Here is a 17,362-nt window from a genome sequence, read left to right on the forward strand (position 1 = left end):
CTGATCTTCATATTTAATTGAAATTAACTGAAAACCGATGACTCTTTGGAAGAAAGAAAATCAATCTGTAGGTGATAGAGTTCTGTACCAGAGTGAATCTCCTCTGTGGACTTACCAGGTCCACTGTTGGTGCTGTCTGATGGAGGTTTGTCTTGTGGTGTCGGTTTGACGATCTCCTGTCTGTCCATCTGAGCCTCAGAGGACGTGTTGCTGGATTTCTCTGAGTTACTTTGTGTGAAGGTTTCCCCATTCACACCTGTGAGGAAACATGGCAGAATGCATGGCAATGTTAGTCTGCCAGTCCACCACTTTGGTCCAGACCGACATATCTGAACACACTATTGGATGTACAAACATATTGATATCAAGCAGATGAACCCAACAAAGGTTGGTGAGCCTCTGACCTTTTGTTCCATACATTTTGTAGTTCAGAGTAAAAAGTCTCACCTACTACCGGATGGTTCCTACAGTCATGTTTTCCTTCAGGATGAATTGTAATATCTTAGACTTTTCTTCCGGCGCCATCACGAGGTCAACGTTTTTGTCCAATCCTCAAACTAAAGGTATACCACACTTCATACAGAGTTGTTTGTTTTCAGCATACCTTAAAATTCGACTACAGCAGGACTTGTGGTGACTGGGAGTCAAACACTTGGGTTTGGACTTGTGCTTAGATGATTTCGACTGCAGTATTGGAGTTAAGTGTAAGGTTCCCAGCTTGGTTGTCCATTTTTAGTGATGCATTGTGAAGGTCACTGGGCCTCCATTGACCCAATCACCAGACAAGAACAACGACGTTGGACGATTCTGTGAAACCCACTCACAATGTTTTTATGGCAAAGTTTTTAAAGATCCTTGTGCCGCACTATATCTGCACATGGAAACTATGGTATGGTAAAGGTTTGGCAAATGTTGTAGTTGTAAAAAGGTAAACATTATTGCAGGTCTGCGAAAGAACGTGAGCTCCCATCTCCTGCATTACAATCTGAAAACAGTGCATGGCCTTTCACCAACCTCCTAACCCTTACTGTCATCCCCTACAAACAGATTCATCCACTTTCTTTGGGATACTAGGCTGGTTTCTTCTAAAACAGGATCTCAGTAGGCAGCATAGTGGATCAATCATACCGTTATCCAGGATGTTCGCACCAGCAGTTTGCAGAACGCTGCTGGTTTTCTCCTTATGTTCCTGGTCTAGGTCGACACTCCCTCTCTGGGTCTTGGAGGAGGGTTCAGGGTCTATGTTGTCGTGGAGCTGTTCCAGGACAGCCTGGACAATTGGAACCATCATGGCGGTGGTGGCCGTGTTGCTGATCCACATGGACAGAAAGGCTGTCACTCCCATGAACCCCAGCATCAACCTGGAAGACGAAGAAAGAGGAGATTTTCAAAAATGTGACGACGCTTCAACAATCCTCATCAACAAGTGCAACCAGAGGACGGAACCAAAAGAAACGGAACCAGAGGATTGTCACGGTACATTTTTTAACCAGTACGACCAATGAACATTGACACAAGGCTGGGGAAACTGGAAGGGAATTTAGCACTAAGAAGATTCACTTAGTCAGGTGGAAACCTTTAGTTCTGAAGTGTGTTAAAGCTGCATTCTCTCTAGTGTCCACCAGGGGGCGACTCCTCTGGTTGTATAGAAGTCTATGAGAAAATGACTCTACTTCTCTCTTGATTTATTACCTCAGTAAACATTGTAAACATGAGTTTATGGTCTCAATCTCTAGTTTCAAGTCTTCTTCAATACAGCATGATGTTCATTTAGTACATTATGGTCCATTTAGAGTCAAACAGACCATAAAGCAGGGGATGCTTTAGGGGCGGGGCTACCTCAGGTCTCTACTACGGCGACTTTAACCCTGTTGTGTGTTTTCACTTCATGGAAGTTAATAGTAACATTTTGGTCCTAAAATGTTTTATTCAACATTGGGTTGTACTTAGCTCCTCCCTCTTGTGTCACTTCTGGTTGAAAAAAAAAACAAGATGGCGACGGCCTAAATGCAGAACGTCATCACGGCATCTATGTCAACTTCTTATACACAGTCTGTGGTTACAGATGTTAGGAAAGGATCACTGAGACAGGAAACTTCCAACACTTCAGTCTTAAGTTAAAATATCTCCAAAGCTATCAGATAGATCGCCATTAAAATTTGGTGCAGACGTTCATAGTTTCATGAGGACGAACCCTAATGACTTCAGTGATCTACTGATTTTTCATCTAGCAAATCTCTTTAGATACGAATTTACATTTGTCAAACACTTAATTCATGACAGAATCCCTATTAAAACTATAATTCCTGTCAGCATTAATTAAATTACCATTCCTCAACGATAAACATTTAACAATGTCAGCATGCATTTTCATTTCAAAACTCATTTAAAGCAAAGTACTTTTATGCTTAATGGAAGATTTGAGAGTCCGAAGATGAAATAGATCCTTTTGATTTGAACAACTTGAACTTTTCTCTGGCGCCAGTGGTAAAAGATAGAGAACGTGTTTCTCCAAGTTTTACTTGCGTCTTTTAATACTTTCATTTTGAACTCGTATTATTAGTAACTTAAACATTGATGGTACAGTGTAGGAGATCAGGGCACTCACAGGGCAGGTCGGACTCCGACTAGCAGCAGAGCTCGCAGAGCGATGCGTTTGTGGAGGTTCCAGTGCTCCACGGCGACGGCCACCATCAGCCCCCCTACAAACAGCATGTTGGTGTCCTTCAGGTACTGCATACACACCTGAACAACAACAGACAATACTGAACCCATCATGTCATCATTAGACACTCTGACGCAGTGTAAAGAAGAGTGGAAGTTAAGGTTTGATGTGTAAAACAAACACAAGACTTTCACCCAGGAGACCGATGTTCATGTCCTCGGTTTAGTCAACACTGACTTGAGAAATGTCACGAAATGAGATTCTGATCTCACAATTTTACATTTTTCATAATATCCAAATTAACTAAAGTTTGTTTTATCATCCTCAACTATATCCAGTAATGTTTGTATACCTAAAAATCCTGATGTTGTCTGGGAGAAGGCTCTACAGAACGTAGGGTCCATAGACAGAGAACAACAGACAATCTCTCAGTTGGTTGTATGCAGTGTGTAAAATACGACACTTCATTCTTTTGCAACCAATGAGCAGAAGTGACCATATTTGTTTGTAACAAACAATTCTAATTTGATCTCTGATTGAGGCAGTCGTCTCTTTAACCTCCAATAACTCGAACTTTATATTAATCAATTAATAATTTAGCACCTTTTAAAAAATGTTTGCGTGTGTGTGTGTGTGTGTGTGTGGGTCCAGTCTTACGTCTTTGGACTCCATGATGCCGAGGACGGGGAACAGGATGGTCGGCAGCAGCGCCGTCACCGCCAGCGGCAAAACCTCAGTGCACCAATACACCGCCATGAGGAGGATGACGTAAGCACAGGCGGCCTCCTGCACACACACACGCACGCACGCACGCACAAACACACACACACACACACACACACACACACACACACACACACACAGAAAAACATGTCAGGTTAATACTTCTTCTAAGAACCATAACAAATCACAATAGCCACGCTTCCATCTGAATTTAGTGCAAAATTTAAACAAATTTCCAGATAACCATCCAAATAAAACTCTTTGATTACACACAACAATCTCAAACTTTAAGACCTCAAGTTTCCAATACTTTGACCGCCTAAATAAATAAACCTTAAATTAAGTTATTAAACGCTTTAATCCTGCAGAATGAGATCAAAGTAACATTTAGAGCATTAAATTCAGTTGTTTTACACCTTAAAGCTTCTGATTTAATGACGATTCCACCTTAATGTGATGAGAGAAACTTTAAGAGGATTTTAAAGTATAACGGGGTTTTGCCAGTCTGGATGTTTGAAAAGATAAAGACTCTGAAAACAAACCACCATAACCTCGTTATGTGACATACAAAACTGCAAAAACAAAAGCTGTTTTTGCAGAAAGAGGAAAACGTGTGGATACAGACTCATGCTGTGAACTCTGAGCTCACCTGACACTTGATGTTCATTCACCTGCTGGACTCCAGAATCCAGGTGTGAAGACGACGAGTTTAAAGTTCTCAAAACTTTACAACCTTGAGACCTGAAACATCCACTTGTGTGTCGGGACGATTTAAAACATGCTGAGCTGATGACGGGAGCCGCTCTGTCCAAACACAGTCTGTTTATCTTAACTTTCATTCACGTAGAAACCTCCCAATGCATTCCCATTGTTCACTTAGGGGGAGTTTTAGTAGCCCTAATTTTAAATTAAATATTATCATCATACAATCACCACGATTAGGTGATTATATTATTATATATGTACAGCAATCTATAATTATTTTATTATTTTCAGCCAAGCCGTCCTTACCGAAGAAAACGGCTTATTTTCCCTCATGTTCCCTCAGCTCTATGTTCCCTCAGCTTTATGTTCCCTCAGCTCTATGTTCCCTCAGCTTTATGTTCCCTCAGCTCTATGGTCACTCAGCTCTATGTTCCCTCAGCTCTATGTTCCCTCAGCTCTATGTTCCCTCAGCTCTATGTTCCCTCAGCTCTATGTTCCCTCAGCTCTATGTTCCCTCAGCTCTATGTTCCCTCAGCTTTATGTTCCCTCAACTCTATGGTCACTCAGCTCTATGTTCCCTCAGCTTTATGTTCCCTCAGCTCTATGGTCACTCAGCTCTATGTTCCCTCAGCTCTATGTTCCCTCAGCTCTATGTTCCCTCAGCTCTATGTTCCCTCAGCTCTATGTTCCCTCAGCTCGATGGTCACTCAGATCTATGTTCACTCAGCTCTATGTTCCCTCAGCTCTATGGTCACTCAGCTCTATGTTCCCTCAGCTCTATGTTCCCTCAGCTCTATGGTCAATCAGCTCTATGTTCACTCGGCTCTATGTTCCCTCAGCTCTATGTTCCCTCAGCTCTATGGTCACTCAGCTCTATGTTCCCTCAGCTTTATGTTTCCTCAGCTCTATGTTCCCTCAGTTATATGTTCCCTCAGCTCTATGGTCAATCAGCTCTATGTTCCCTCAGTTATATGTTCCCTCAGCTCTATGGTCACTCAGCTCTATGTTCCCTCAGCTTTATGTTCCCTCAGCTCTATTTTCCCTCAGCTCTATGGTCACTCAGCTCTATGTTCCCTCAGCTCTATGGTCAATCAGCTCTATGTTCCCTCAGCTCTATGGTCACTCAGCTCTATGTTCACTCAGCTCTATGTTCCCTCAGCTCTATGTTCCCTCAGCTCTATGGTCACTCAGCTCTATGTTCCCTCAGCTCTATGTTCCCTCAGCTCTATGTTCCCTGAGCTCTATGGTCACTCAGCTCTATGTTCCCTCAGCTCTATGTTCCCTCAGCTCTATGGTCACTCAGCTCAAGAAACAAGAAAACACAGCTCAAAGCTAATTATTATGCGGAGACGACGTGTCAGGAAGTGAAAACATGTTGAAACTTGTGACAGAGAACTTTTCAACACTGGAATCTGTTTGTCAATCAGTGACAGAAAGTTGTGAACATAACTGTTAATATATCCAAACAACAACTGGAGGGAAACCAGTAAGCAGAAGCTCTGAACAGCTGTTAGTCTGACCAGTTTAAATGAGTTATCACTCATCAAACTGGTCAATTCAACTGGTGAGACCGTCTTCAATTGGAAAGTTTGAGTTACTTGTACTTTGCTTGAGTATTATCTGCTACGTTCTACTACATCTCAGAGTTAAATGTTGTACTTTTTACTCCATAACTTTAAAACAGATTCAGATTATTAAAAAACGAATATAATCAACTAGTAAATGATGTATTATTATAGAATATATGAAGTCATTAAATATTTGTGATTAACTGGTTAGTTTAGTCAGTAATACACTGCTCAGTTTACAGGAAAGAGGTTTGTGTAACTTCAATTGAAGAGGTGATTTCTGGTCAGTGACCTGGTTAATAAACCGGTCAGTAAACTAGTCAGTGACCTGGTTAATAAACTGGTTAGTAAACTTGTTAGTGAACTGGTCAGTGAACTGGTCTCACCGTGGTGCTGATGGCGAGCGGCAGCAGGATGATCGGGCTGCAGACGAGGACGAGGACGCCCCTCAACCTCCAGACCTGCCGCAACATTTTCACCAGCAGAGGAAGAACCGACATGTGATGATGATGATGATGATGATGATGATGATGATGATGATGATGATGATGATGATGATGACGGTTAAATCTGAATGACTGTCAGGGAACAAATGTACCAACGAGACTCTTCTCTTCACTGCTCACACTCTGTCGGCTGCTCTCTCATTTGTGATGCATTTCACTTTCAACACTAAATATTAACTCTATGTGAGTTACCACACACACACACACACACACACACACACACACACACACACACACACACACACACACACACACACACACACTGTGCCCCTGCAGACTTTATCTAAAGTCTCACTCTCAGAGTAAACACAGAAGAGGAAATCAGACCTCCTGTTTACGTCACTTTTTATCTTCCTGCACAAATTCAACAAATCAGCTGAAGTTTGTTCTGAAGCAGCAAATATCTACGAAGACAATAACTCGTTACCTCAAACTCCACCGTCACAGCAGGAGGAGCACAATCACATGCTTTAGAGTTGTATAATAACAAATGAAGAAGATAATAGACTGAATAAAGAGATCAATAGAATGAGGTCCAATCGACGACCTGTTTCAGTCGTCTGCACTTTGTTATTTCTGTTGTTTTCCTCATTTCTCTCTTTTCTTGGTCAGAACGTTAACGAGAGAAGATTCAATTCTGGTGAACTTAAAGTAAATTAAAGAAAGATGAACTTCATTTTCTCATTGTGTCTCTTGATTCTTCTTCTCCTCATCTTTCCTCTTCTTCTCTCTGAATGTTTCTCTCTCAAAGCTCCTCAGAGACACAGAAGGTTCAGAACGACAGCTGTTAATATTTCAGATAAAAGAAATATCAACATGAAGCGTCTGAATCACAACGAGCCCCATATTATCTATAACACACTACATTACAAAAGATAATAAAAGATACAATTGTATTCTTTCCAAGTGACAATTTTGGGCCAAAAATATTAATATATACTATGCATGACAAATGTACAGTACATAGTACACGTATAATCAAATAGAATCTCATGACATAGGTAGAAAAGAAGCAGGAAAGAAACATGTGAAGTAAAGTGGAAACAATTCTACAAATAAATAATAAATACACTTTTACAAAAAGTTGAATTTGTTTCGCTATTTTTCAGAGTTGTAAATTACGAGCAGAGAAATATATAAAGTATTAATAGTAACGGTAGATTCAAGGTGTTTATAATCATGTTATTACATCTTTCTTTAAACTATTCATTTAAAGATATTATTTTACTTCTTAAATCTGTTAGATTTGCTATATTTTACTGATTTTAAAGCTTTGTATGTTAAAGCGCTTTGAATTGTTTTTGTTCCAGTAATCTGCTTTATTAACAAACTTTCTTTGTATTATTGACTTCATTGTGTTTGTTCCTCGGCAGCATGTTCTCTGAGCTCAACATCTTCACGATATATTCTAGTTTGTATTGAACTCATCAGAGAGAAGAGTCCAGCTGATCTTTAATGAAGCTTCATTCATTTGATGCTGAGAGTCAAAGCGCGTGTTTCTGTAGTTGATCCTTCAGTTTGAATGCAGTTCTTCAGTTTGTCCTCTGCCGTCTCCCAGTGGACACAACAGCACCGCGCATGTGATCTCATCAATCTACATCTCTGTGAACGAGACACTTTTAATCAGCTGCTTAACTTTCAGCCTTTTAGACGTTTAGAAAAAAAACAATCAAGTTATGAGTGAAGACATGAAGACACGTGACAGAACGACGCTGAAGTGAAAAGCAACAGAATCGACAAAGTGAAGAAAGACACGTGGTTCAAACCTAAAGCTGTAATAACTGAGAGTTGTTTCTCTGACTCACTGTTTGAGAAAGTGGAACTTTTATCCCCAAATAAAAGATTTTGTAACTTCAAATGTAAACGTTTGTAGAGTCAAAATGGTGAATTCCTTGGTATTACATTTCTATGTGCACAGTATGTTGAACGTGTGTCGTCGTGTTTATTTGAACATCACCCTGGTGAATAAACGTATCTTTAAATGACACTGACATGATTCCCAGTAGGTCTCAGTGAGTCGGGGTTCTGTGGTGGATCCAGTTAAACGGGGGGGGGGGGGGGGGGGGGGGGGGGGGGTTCCTGTTTGTTACAGAGCTGCATTGTGGGGGCGTAAAGCTGGAACCAAACGGTCACAACAGAACAAATACCCGCCCACTCGCTGTGCTGAATGTATGTGTAGAGCGCCACGAGGGCAGGAAACGGGAGGACGAGTCAGAGCACCAAGCAGCTTCAATCTGAAACACACTGCTGTTTAGTTTAGTTAACTGGGTTATAGTTTAGCTCTCTTGTTGAGTTTTGATTAGCTTAGACTAGTTTAGTTGGGTTTATTCTACTCTTGTTGTTTAGTTTAGATTCATTTAGTCTCATTTAGATTAGCTGAGTTTAGTTTGATTAGTTTAGTTTAGACTACATTAAACTAATCAAACTAAACTGAGGTAGACTAAACCAGTTTCTTTGGCTTTAACATATGATGTTGTGTCGTTCATTGTTGTTTAGTTTAGATTAGTTTAATCATGTTTAGTTTAGCTTAATTTATTTTGTCCTCGTTATTTAGTTAGTAAGTCAAGTTGAGTTCATTTGATCGTATCTAGTACTCAAAGATGCATTCACCAACATTCAACATCTTAATTGCTGAAAGCAGCGTTTCTGTTGAAGAGTCTTACATCACTGTGTCTCTTCGTTTTTACATTCTGTAAAGACATAACAGCCACGATCAGTCGGGGTTGATCATTAACCGGCTAACAGGTGGGCGGCAGTTGTTGAGTCCAGCCACTACGCCGCGTAGCCCGGAGCAGGTTGAACACATCGGCCTCTACTCTTATTTGAATCTTCTCATCTTTGGTTTCTCATCGTCTGCCTCACATCAGACACAAGCCAGGTGAGTTCAGACATCTTTGAATTCATCAAAGGCCTTTTGTGACCGCGTTATCAATCGGCGTCTGGAGAGAAAATGTATCTGCCGATCGGTTTCAGCACTAAAGATAATTTATCGTTTACAGAAAATATAGTCTTGAAGAGAAGATGCTGCTCTATAGATCCACGAATCCAGATTGCGTAGCTGAGCCTTATCTTGTATGCAGTGTTGGTAGAGTCATAAAGTTCATGTAGTTCAGTGTATTCTCTGTTCTGTGTATTTAGTGTATTGCAGCTCAGCCAAAAAAGGTTCTGAAACAGTAACCTTCAGTCTGCTGGTAAACACAGCCGCCGTATCTGCAACCTCCAGTGACTCTAAAGCTACGGGACGGATCCACTGAGAGAAACCACTGCAATGAAAAACAATGTCAGTATTCCTGACGGCTTTTACTCATTGCAGCGTAGCTCTAAGGATGACGGCGTCAGTCCGTTAATCAAACATTTCAATATAGTGGCAACGACTGGATTTATTGCCATGACGTTCATTGTCCCCAGAGGAAAAGTTGATCCCCAGACTAGCACCACCAAACAGGACAACATTACCGATCACAGTTCATGACAGGAAACCTCTAAACTCAGCTGAACCTTGAGATAAATGCTAACATACATGCTAACATGCTATGTCCATGACACTGTGTGTTAACTGGCCGTGAGCGACACGCTGTTTCTACTTGTTTCTGTTGGTTGCTTTGAAAACGCAGCGATAGATTAAGGACGATTGATTGGTGAAGTTGAAATGAAGAGTTATCTGAAGCCTCCTCATTTCACTAAAAAACTAAATTAGGTGCCATTATTGCTGCAGGGAGGTCGCCTGAAAGTTTCCTACTTGGTGTCCGTTATATTTACAGCAAATAATATAATATTTTTAAAAAGCGACATACCGATAACAGTACCTTCGGTTATCGGCCGATACAGAGTGCATCAATAAACGAGACCATCAGAGAGAAGTTTGTCTAATTCTGGTGAAACCAGATGAACTCATGCAGGTTCACCAGAAACTCCTTCAGCTCAGACTCCAGAACCAGAACCAGGACTGAGAGGGGCAGACTATCAGACCCTGCTGCAGTAAAATGAGAGGTTTTCTAAAGAGACTCTGGTGCTCAGAGACACTACTGATTTTGCAAAAATCAACACGAAATAAAAGTTCCTTGTAGTAACTTTAATCAGATAACTTTAGAGCAGGAATGTGGCCTGACAGTTGGACAGTTGGACTGAATTTGGACGACTTCATCACTGAATCCCCAAAACTCTCCAGTTGGGAAATACCTCATGTCTACATCATGATTGTCAGAGTATTTTCTGTTCAGGTGGTCATTAGTACATGTTTTTATGTTTTCTGCAAATTCAATACATCTTGTGTGATTGGCTCTTTGGTTCCATGTTGTGGAAAAAGAGATCTAATAAATCTGTGTTATGGTGATCATATATAATAATTCATAGATGCTATAAAACTGCCCTCCTCGTGGCTGATGATGTCTCTTTGTGTTTTTCAGGCTGGTTGTTTGGAAATGAAGCTGTGTCTTCTTTTGTTGCTTTGTCTCTGCCGTCTGGGACTAACTGTAAGAAGAACCTCAGTCTCGTAAACTACCTTTTGTTTTAGCACTACACGGGAAATGTTAATCTGCTGTTTATCCTGAACCCCGTCTGTCCTCCTGTCTTCAGGAGGAGTTCACTCCTGATGTTGAAGAGGAGACGGAGGAAGAGGTTCGCGGCTGTGGAGGAGGGCGGGTGTTCAGCCCCGAGGACCACAGGGCGATAGGGGGCGCCGTTGAGCGACTGGGTTTACGGCTCCTGGAGAAGCTTCCGGTTGGTCCACAGCAGCCAAACGTCGTCCTATCACCTCTCAGCCTGGCCTTGGCCCTCGCTCAGCTCACCTTAGGTCAGTCTATGTTTAGTTTCATTATATTAACGTCATTTTGGTCCAGTTCGGTAGGACAAAATACTTTTCCATTCGTGTATCGGTTCCAAACAAGCTGTCGTTTGTGTTTCTCTAATCAGACTGAGACCAGACAAAGAGACTCACTTGAAACAAAGGCTAAAGATTTAATCCATAACGGCCAACAGGTCAAAATGTCCTTTTGTCCACCACTTAATATTATAAGGCCTAAAATAGAGACCAAAATCCTTTCAGATTAATGCTATACTAGCATGCTAACTTGTTAACGCGCCCTCTTGTACAGTGGTGGTACAGCTAGCACAAAGAAATCCTGTGTTGTAAGATACGTGCATATTTCATTGCTTTAATATTTGATCAAATTCAAGCTCAGATAGAGTTATGACGTTTTTTGACCAGTGAACCAGTTTCACTGTGAAACTGTGGGGAACACTGCCTCAGACAAAGTCACTGTTTGCCTTCAGCTCTGTGGGGCTTTGCAGACAGTTTGAGGATCTTTAGAAACAGGTTGTTAAGAATGAATGTTTTTCTCTCAGGTGCTCGCAATGAGACGGAGAAGCTGCTGCTGGAGAGCCTTCATGCTCTCAATCTGCCGTGTTACCATCACATACTGGGAAGCCTTCTGCATCATTTCAGCAACACATCGTTGGAGGTGGCAGCGCGCACGTACCTGAGGCCAGGTGTGTGGTGATGAGGGTCGAACTGGAGACGGTGTATTAATGACGATTGATGTACCTCTTGTCTTATCCACCTCTAAACGTTTTCTCTGTCTTCTTTCTTTCATCTCACAGGATTTGAAGTAAAGTTGTCTTTCGTTGAGGACTCTCTGGCCAGGTATCAATCACTACACAATGAATGCAACTTACTTATCATTAAGAGACACACTGCACACATTTGAGATTCACTGAGACAGAAGAAGTTTGCATGTCTCCAGCAGGCGCCAACCTCCGGTTCTGAAAAGTGAAGTCAGAGCTTCATGTGTTAAAGCTGCATTCTCTCTAGTGTCCACCAGGGGGCGACTCCTCTGGTTGTATAGAAGTCTATGAGAAAATGACTCTACTTCTCTCTTGATTTATTACCTCAGTAAACATTGTAAACATGAGTTTAAGGTCTCAATCTCTAGTTTCAAGTCTTCTTCAATACAGCATGATGTTCATTTAGTACATTATGGTCCATTTAGAGTCAAACAGACCATAAAGCAGGGGATGCTTTAGGGCGGGGCTACACAGTGATTGACAGGTCTCTACCAGAGACGTATACGGCGTCTCTACGTCACTCCTCCTCAGTCCAGATATGGTCACTTCCTGTTTACTGGTTGCAAAAAAGCCAAGATAGCGACAGCGAAATGGCCGAACTCAAGGCTTGAAAACGGCAGTCCACACACCAACGGGTGACATCATGATGACTACGTCCACTTATATATAGTCTTTGGTCTCAATTAATGATGGTTCAGCACAAAGTTTCAGACAACTGAGACAGAGATTGAGGACTAAAAACAGTCTTTACTCAGTGAAGTGGTTAGCAAAAAGTTGGGAACTAGAGACGCAGACATAAGTGTTAGAGCAGGAAACTGGCCAAACAAGCGGTAAAGATCGTTGAACGAGAGCTTCATATACTGGGGAGCTAATGGGGAACAGCTGTGGGAAGGTGGTCACATGATCCTCGGGCTGGAAAGCTCTCTAGTGACGGCTGCTGGTCATGTTGGGAATGGCCTGAACGATAGAAATTGATTAAGTTACCGAAGCTGGAGGAGAAAGGAGAAGAGGGTGAAGAACCAACAGCCACAATGTGACCAGAATCTATCTCACTGTGAGATACTGGAGCATGTTTTCTTAAGATATTGTGAGTTTACAGATGTAAACAGTAATAATGAACCCTTTTCTTACATTTCTATTAATCATTTCTTTCGGTCCTGTTGTCTGAATGTCTCATATTTGCTGCGGAAGTTAAAACAACCGATATGAACAATGTTTGTTTTCTCTTCAGGTACCAATCATCTCCGGTCCCTCTGGTCTCTGTGAAGGAGGTCAACCAATGGGTGGAGAACGCCACCAATGGTCACGTCCCCAACTTCCTGGAAAGTATTCCACATGACGTGGTGCTCATGCTCGCGAACGCCGTGTACTTCAAAGGTAAACCAATCCACCAAAGGCCACTCAGTGTGGTAATGTTTGTGGTTAAAGTGAAGACTAATCTCCTGACACAAATTCTGCATTCACGTGGACATTGTGGTTATGTGGTTTGCCATTAAAATACTAGGGTGTCCAAACTCTGATATTCAAAGGGGGTGCAAATTGCTGCATCGTATATTAGAGATCATGTTTTACATGCCACCCTAATACCACTAGCCCAGACACCCTTGATGGTGGCTCCAATGCTCATCATGAAGTATTACTTAAGTTCTTAAAATGCAAAGTCAGAGCCAGGTGTCTAATGAATTCAGGTTGTCAAAAAACTGATTGACCCGGAATGGTTCCTTCTTGTGTTTGTCAGGTGAATGGCAGACACGTTTTGACCCCCTGGTGACCTCTAAAGGAATATTCTACCTGGACAACCAGAACTCCGTCTCGGTGGACATGATGAAGTCTGCTCAGTACCCTCTACGCCTGCTGGACGATCCAGAACTAGAAGCTCAGGTAACGTACCGGCAATCATGGTTCCGTCAGTGATGGTGCCGATACTGTCCATTGTAATAGAGAGCTGCAGAGAATTCAGAAATTTTTCCCATCTGGAAGCCAATTCGTTTTCTGAATATGTTTTTGGTTAAATGTCTGTAAGGTCTGTGGAGATTTGAACGTTTAGATCTCTGATATAAAGCAGCTCAGTAAACACCCCTCTGGTGAATTTAGAAGCTTTCACGTGTCTTAAAAAAGTGTCTAAATGAGACTGAGAGATTGAGACCATAAACTCATGTTTACAATGTTTACTGAGGTAATAAATCAAGAGAGAAGTAGAGTCATCTTCTCATAGACTTCTATACAACCAGAGGAGTCGCCCCCTGCTGGACACTAGAGAGAATGCAGCTTTAACACTTGAAGCTTTGAAGAACTTTTCAAAAGAAAGTCCTTCTCTCTCATCCAGGTTGCCAGTTTTCCTTTCAAGGGAAACACCAGCTTCTTAATCGTCATGCCGTTGCCCGGCAGAGGAAACGTGTCATCTGTGCTCCCCAAACTGAACATCTCGGACCTTTACAGACGTTTACCTCAGGAGAAAACTATGCAGGTCAACTTACCCAAGGTGAAGCTACAGTACCGCCAGGAGCTCGAGGAGGCGCTGACCAACATGGGTGAGAATATCAGCTTCACACAACGTATCCTCGTACAACGGTTCGTATGATATCCGACAAAAAGTTGCTCCCCATTTTTCATGCGTTTTTCTACAAATACCTGCAACACGTGTCAATTTCCGCTCGTTATATGTATACAGTCTTTTCAAAATAAACTTCTGTCTTCATAGGAAACTCAGTTGCTCGGTTTAAGCAACAAGACTACTCAGTTAGGTTTAACAGGCAGGTTCCTGCCTGTGTTTTTTTTGGTTTTTGTACTTCCTCGTTCATGATTACATGGATAACATACGAAAACATTCCGTGGGATATCTACGAATTGCAGTGCATTCTTTTTTCGTAGGTATAGTTACGAACGCTGGATGATACCAGTCTGCGTCATAAGACTGAAGGGAACGTCTGGAAGAAGTAACATAGATATCTGGACTCATTATCCGACCTGAATGTGTTCTGTATCTGTGTGGTATGCTGATGCCTGAACACACTTTCTCTTTCTCCGGTTCTTTCCATCAGGCCTCGGATCTCTGTTTTCGGGTCCGGACCTTTCTGGGATTTCCGACCGGCCTCTTAAGGTGACAGGCGTCCGCCACGCCAGCACCATAGAACTCAGCGAGGAAGGCGTGGAAGCGTCCGCCACCACAGTTGTGACCTCCACGCGTTCCATCTCCCTGTTTTCCATCAACTCCCCCTTCTTCTTCGCCCTCGTCGATGACGCCTCCATGACACCATTATTCATGGGCGTGGTCACAAACCCCGCCCCCGACGACGACCCCATGCTCAACGACGACCCCGGCCGCAACGGCACCATGAGCGACCAGCCTCTGATGGACGATGTCGGGAAAAGAGACATAGACAGCGAGCACGGCCACAGGTCATGCAGTGAGACAGAGGCGGTGGAGGGTGGCGGCGTGCAGTCGTGTGGCGCCCCCGATGGCGGGAGGCAGCCGCTGCAGAACATGAACGGACTGGACGGGAAGACAGAGTAACAAGGAGAAGAAAACCTGCTCCCTACCAGACGACTCTGCAGCTGCCTGAAGCTTTACATCTTCACAAATAATTTGGACATTTTTGGAAAATATGCTTGAGATCGAGATGAGAACTTTGACGCCACGTCTCTCAGATCAATGTGAAGCTACAGCCAGGAGACGGTTAGCTTAGCTTAGCATAAAGACAGAGGGAAATCGCTAGCCTTGCTCTATCTAAAGGTAACACAATCCTATCAGCACCTCTAAAGCTCACATAAGCCCGTTAGCTTATGCTAAACTAAGCTTATGCTAAGCTATGCTAACTTTCTGATAAGATAAGATAAAACTTTCTTTTTTAAAGATTAAATAAAAATAAAAATATAAAGTTTATCAGAGGTGATATTTACACTATTGACTAATACGTCTGATGGAAGAAGCTTCATATTTGCCAAACAGATGAAAATGGCGTCAATTCTCTCGTCTGCAAGAAAGCGAAGAAGCGTATTTATAAATTTAAATTGTTTTCTGTGCTGCAGAGGATGAACAGCTCGGCTTGGTGTCGCTCAAAAGGAATTTGTTGAAAAAACACAAATACACTGCAAATATAGTGATTAGTGTTGAGTTTTAGATGAAACAGTCAACGATTTGAAAATATGATTCGTCAAATTTGTCAGGTTTCTGATGTGATAAAAATCTTAAAATGCAACGTTTAAATGATGTGAATAATAAACATTTTAGGCCTCGCAATGTATTACAGGACAGACGCTGCACACACACACACACACACACACACACACACACACACAGAAACACAAAACTGTTTTATACAAAGAAGATTATTTACATCAACTATTAGTATTATGATGTTAAAAGTCATTTTTTAACATCATAATGTTTCATCTGAAATGGTTTTAATTTGATATTCAGTCACGTAAAAAATAACGACACAACACGTGTTTTTTGTGCGTTGGATTTGTCTGCAGGAAGTTAACCCTTTCAGTGATTCACTTGGAGAAGAGGAAACCAGCTTTGCTTCTCTCCAGATGTGCAGGTTCTTTCCCGGCTGGTTTCTGAGGTTCTAAGAGCACCAAGAATCCTTTAGAACGTTCAAGGAGTTGTTTTGGGTTCTTGTGGTTCCAGGGAGTTCTGAAGAGGTTCCAGGGGTTCTTGAGGTCTGTAGGTCCTGAACCAGCAGGATGTTTTTTTAATTTTACTTTAATTTAAAGTTATAAAACACCTGGGATTATAAATGAATACATGATCAATCTAAATACTGCAACGTGGGATTAAAGATGATCACGAGCATCATGACGGTCAGTTCAGAACAAGAGCGCATGAGCAGCTTCAGTCTGTGGTGCGTGGCACCGGCGCTCTGTTGGCAGCAGCGGGGACGCGCGCCGCTGCGGGTGAAGAACCAGTGCGCGTGTCCGCGGCAAAAGTACCGTCTCATTTGCAGCGAGAGAGACTCTCAACGACGAGGAACTGTCCGGGAGCCGAGGAGAGGTGAGTGCGCTTTGTCGCTCATTTTATGCGCTTTTTACGCACAACTTTTCACTTTCTGACGTCACGACAGCAGTTTGCTCTCCTCGCGCCGATAAGAGAAAAATAATGAAGTGGTGCATGATGACGGAATGCTGCAGGAAAAGAGTCCGAAATGAAGCAGAAATAAATGTTTGATGAATTCAACATTTTATACATAAAGAAGAAAACGCAGCTCCAGTCCTTCATGATAAATATATAAATATATATATTTATTATATTGAAGATGTTTCTTTCTCCAGTTCGCTTCAGCTTTTCCATCTCAGCTGTGCAAACAAACTGAACCTTATATAACACTTCCGATTCTACACGATTCTCTCAATATATTCTGTTTTTAGTGTCTTATAATAGATTATGAATTATGTGACGTTAGTTATCTGGAATCGTCTTCTTTCTTATTATTAGGTTGAAGTCATAAAGGTGCAGCCGGAGTTCTGGGTTTGTCTGCAGGTTATTTGAGGTCGTAAAGACTTTTGTGCCAAGAACATTTCTGCACTTCTGTGGAATCATTTTCCACAGAAGTGATTTCAGAAAAGTTGAGGAGCAGCCAATGAGGAAACATTCCTGTGAGTTTCAGAGACGAGTTCCTGCAAGAAAATAT

The 17,362-nt window shown here is 42.0% G+C and overlaps 2 protein-coding genes across 2 annotated transcripts in view; one reads left to right on the forward strand and one right to left on the reverse strand.

Moving 5' to 3' along the window:
* slc13a5a (solute carrier family 13 member 5a) overlaps positions 1–6,161 on the reverse strand; it is a 14,574-nt gene extending 8,413 nt beyond the window's left edge. The window contains exons 1-5 of the mRNA XM_076102090.1: positions 6,048–6,161; positions 3,323–3,451; positions 2,609–2,745; positions 1,129–1,361; positions 116–256 (exon numbers count right to left, since the gene is read on the reverse strand). Of these exons, the coding sequence (XP_075958205.1) occupies positions 116–256; positions 1,129–1,361; positions 2,609–2,745; positions 3,323–3,451; positions 6,048–6,161 (754 nt within the window). The remainder of the gene's footprint in view (positions 1–115; positions 257–1,128; positions 1,362–2,608; positions 2,746–3,322; positions 3,452–6,047) is intronic.
* Positions 6,162–10,588: 4,427 nt separating this feature from the next.
* Positions 10,589–15,243, forward strand: serpinf2a (serpin peptidase inhibitor, clade F (alpha-2 antiplasmin, pigment epithelium derived factor), member 2a). Its single transcript, XM_076101515.1, has 8 exons — positions 10,589–10,654; positions 10,749–10,959; positions 11,511–11,654; positions 11,766–11,808; positions 12,961–13,106; positions 13,468–13,610; positions 14,056–14,260; positions 14,771–15,243. Exons 1-8 carry the CDS (start codon positions 10,589–10,591, stop codon positions 15,241–15,243), a joined length of 1,431 nt encoding a protein of 476 aa, XP_075957630.1.
* Positions 15,244–17,362: the final 2,119 nt, after the last annotated feature.

The sequence above is a fragment of the Anarhichas minor genome, unplaced genomic scaffold (assembly GCF_050575085.1).
Source record: "Anarhichas minor isolate MPS153535 unplaced genomic scaffold, ASM5057508v1 ptg000027l, whole genome shotgun sequence".
Taxonomy (NCBI): domain Eukaryota; kingdom Metazoa; phylum Chordata; class Actinopteri; order Perciformes; family Anarhichadidae; genus Anarhichas; species Anarhichas minor.

Bases quoted from the DNA above. Each gene is read 5' to 3' on its own strand.
- serpinf2a (XM_076101515.1), top strand. From the start codon at position 10,589: ATGAAGCTGTGTCTTCTTTTGTTGCTTTGTCTCTGCCGTCTGGGACTA. The intron at 13,107-13,467 runs GTAAACCAATCC...TGTGTTTGTCAG, and splicing joins GAACGCCGTGTACTTCAAAG to GTGAATGGCAGACACGTTTT. The intron at 13,611-14,055 runs GTAACGTACCGG...TCTCTCATCCAG, and splicing joins ATCCAGAACTAGAAGCTCAG to GTTGCCAGTTTTCCTTTCAA.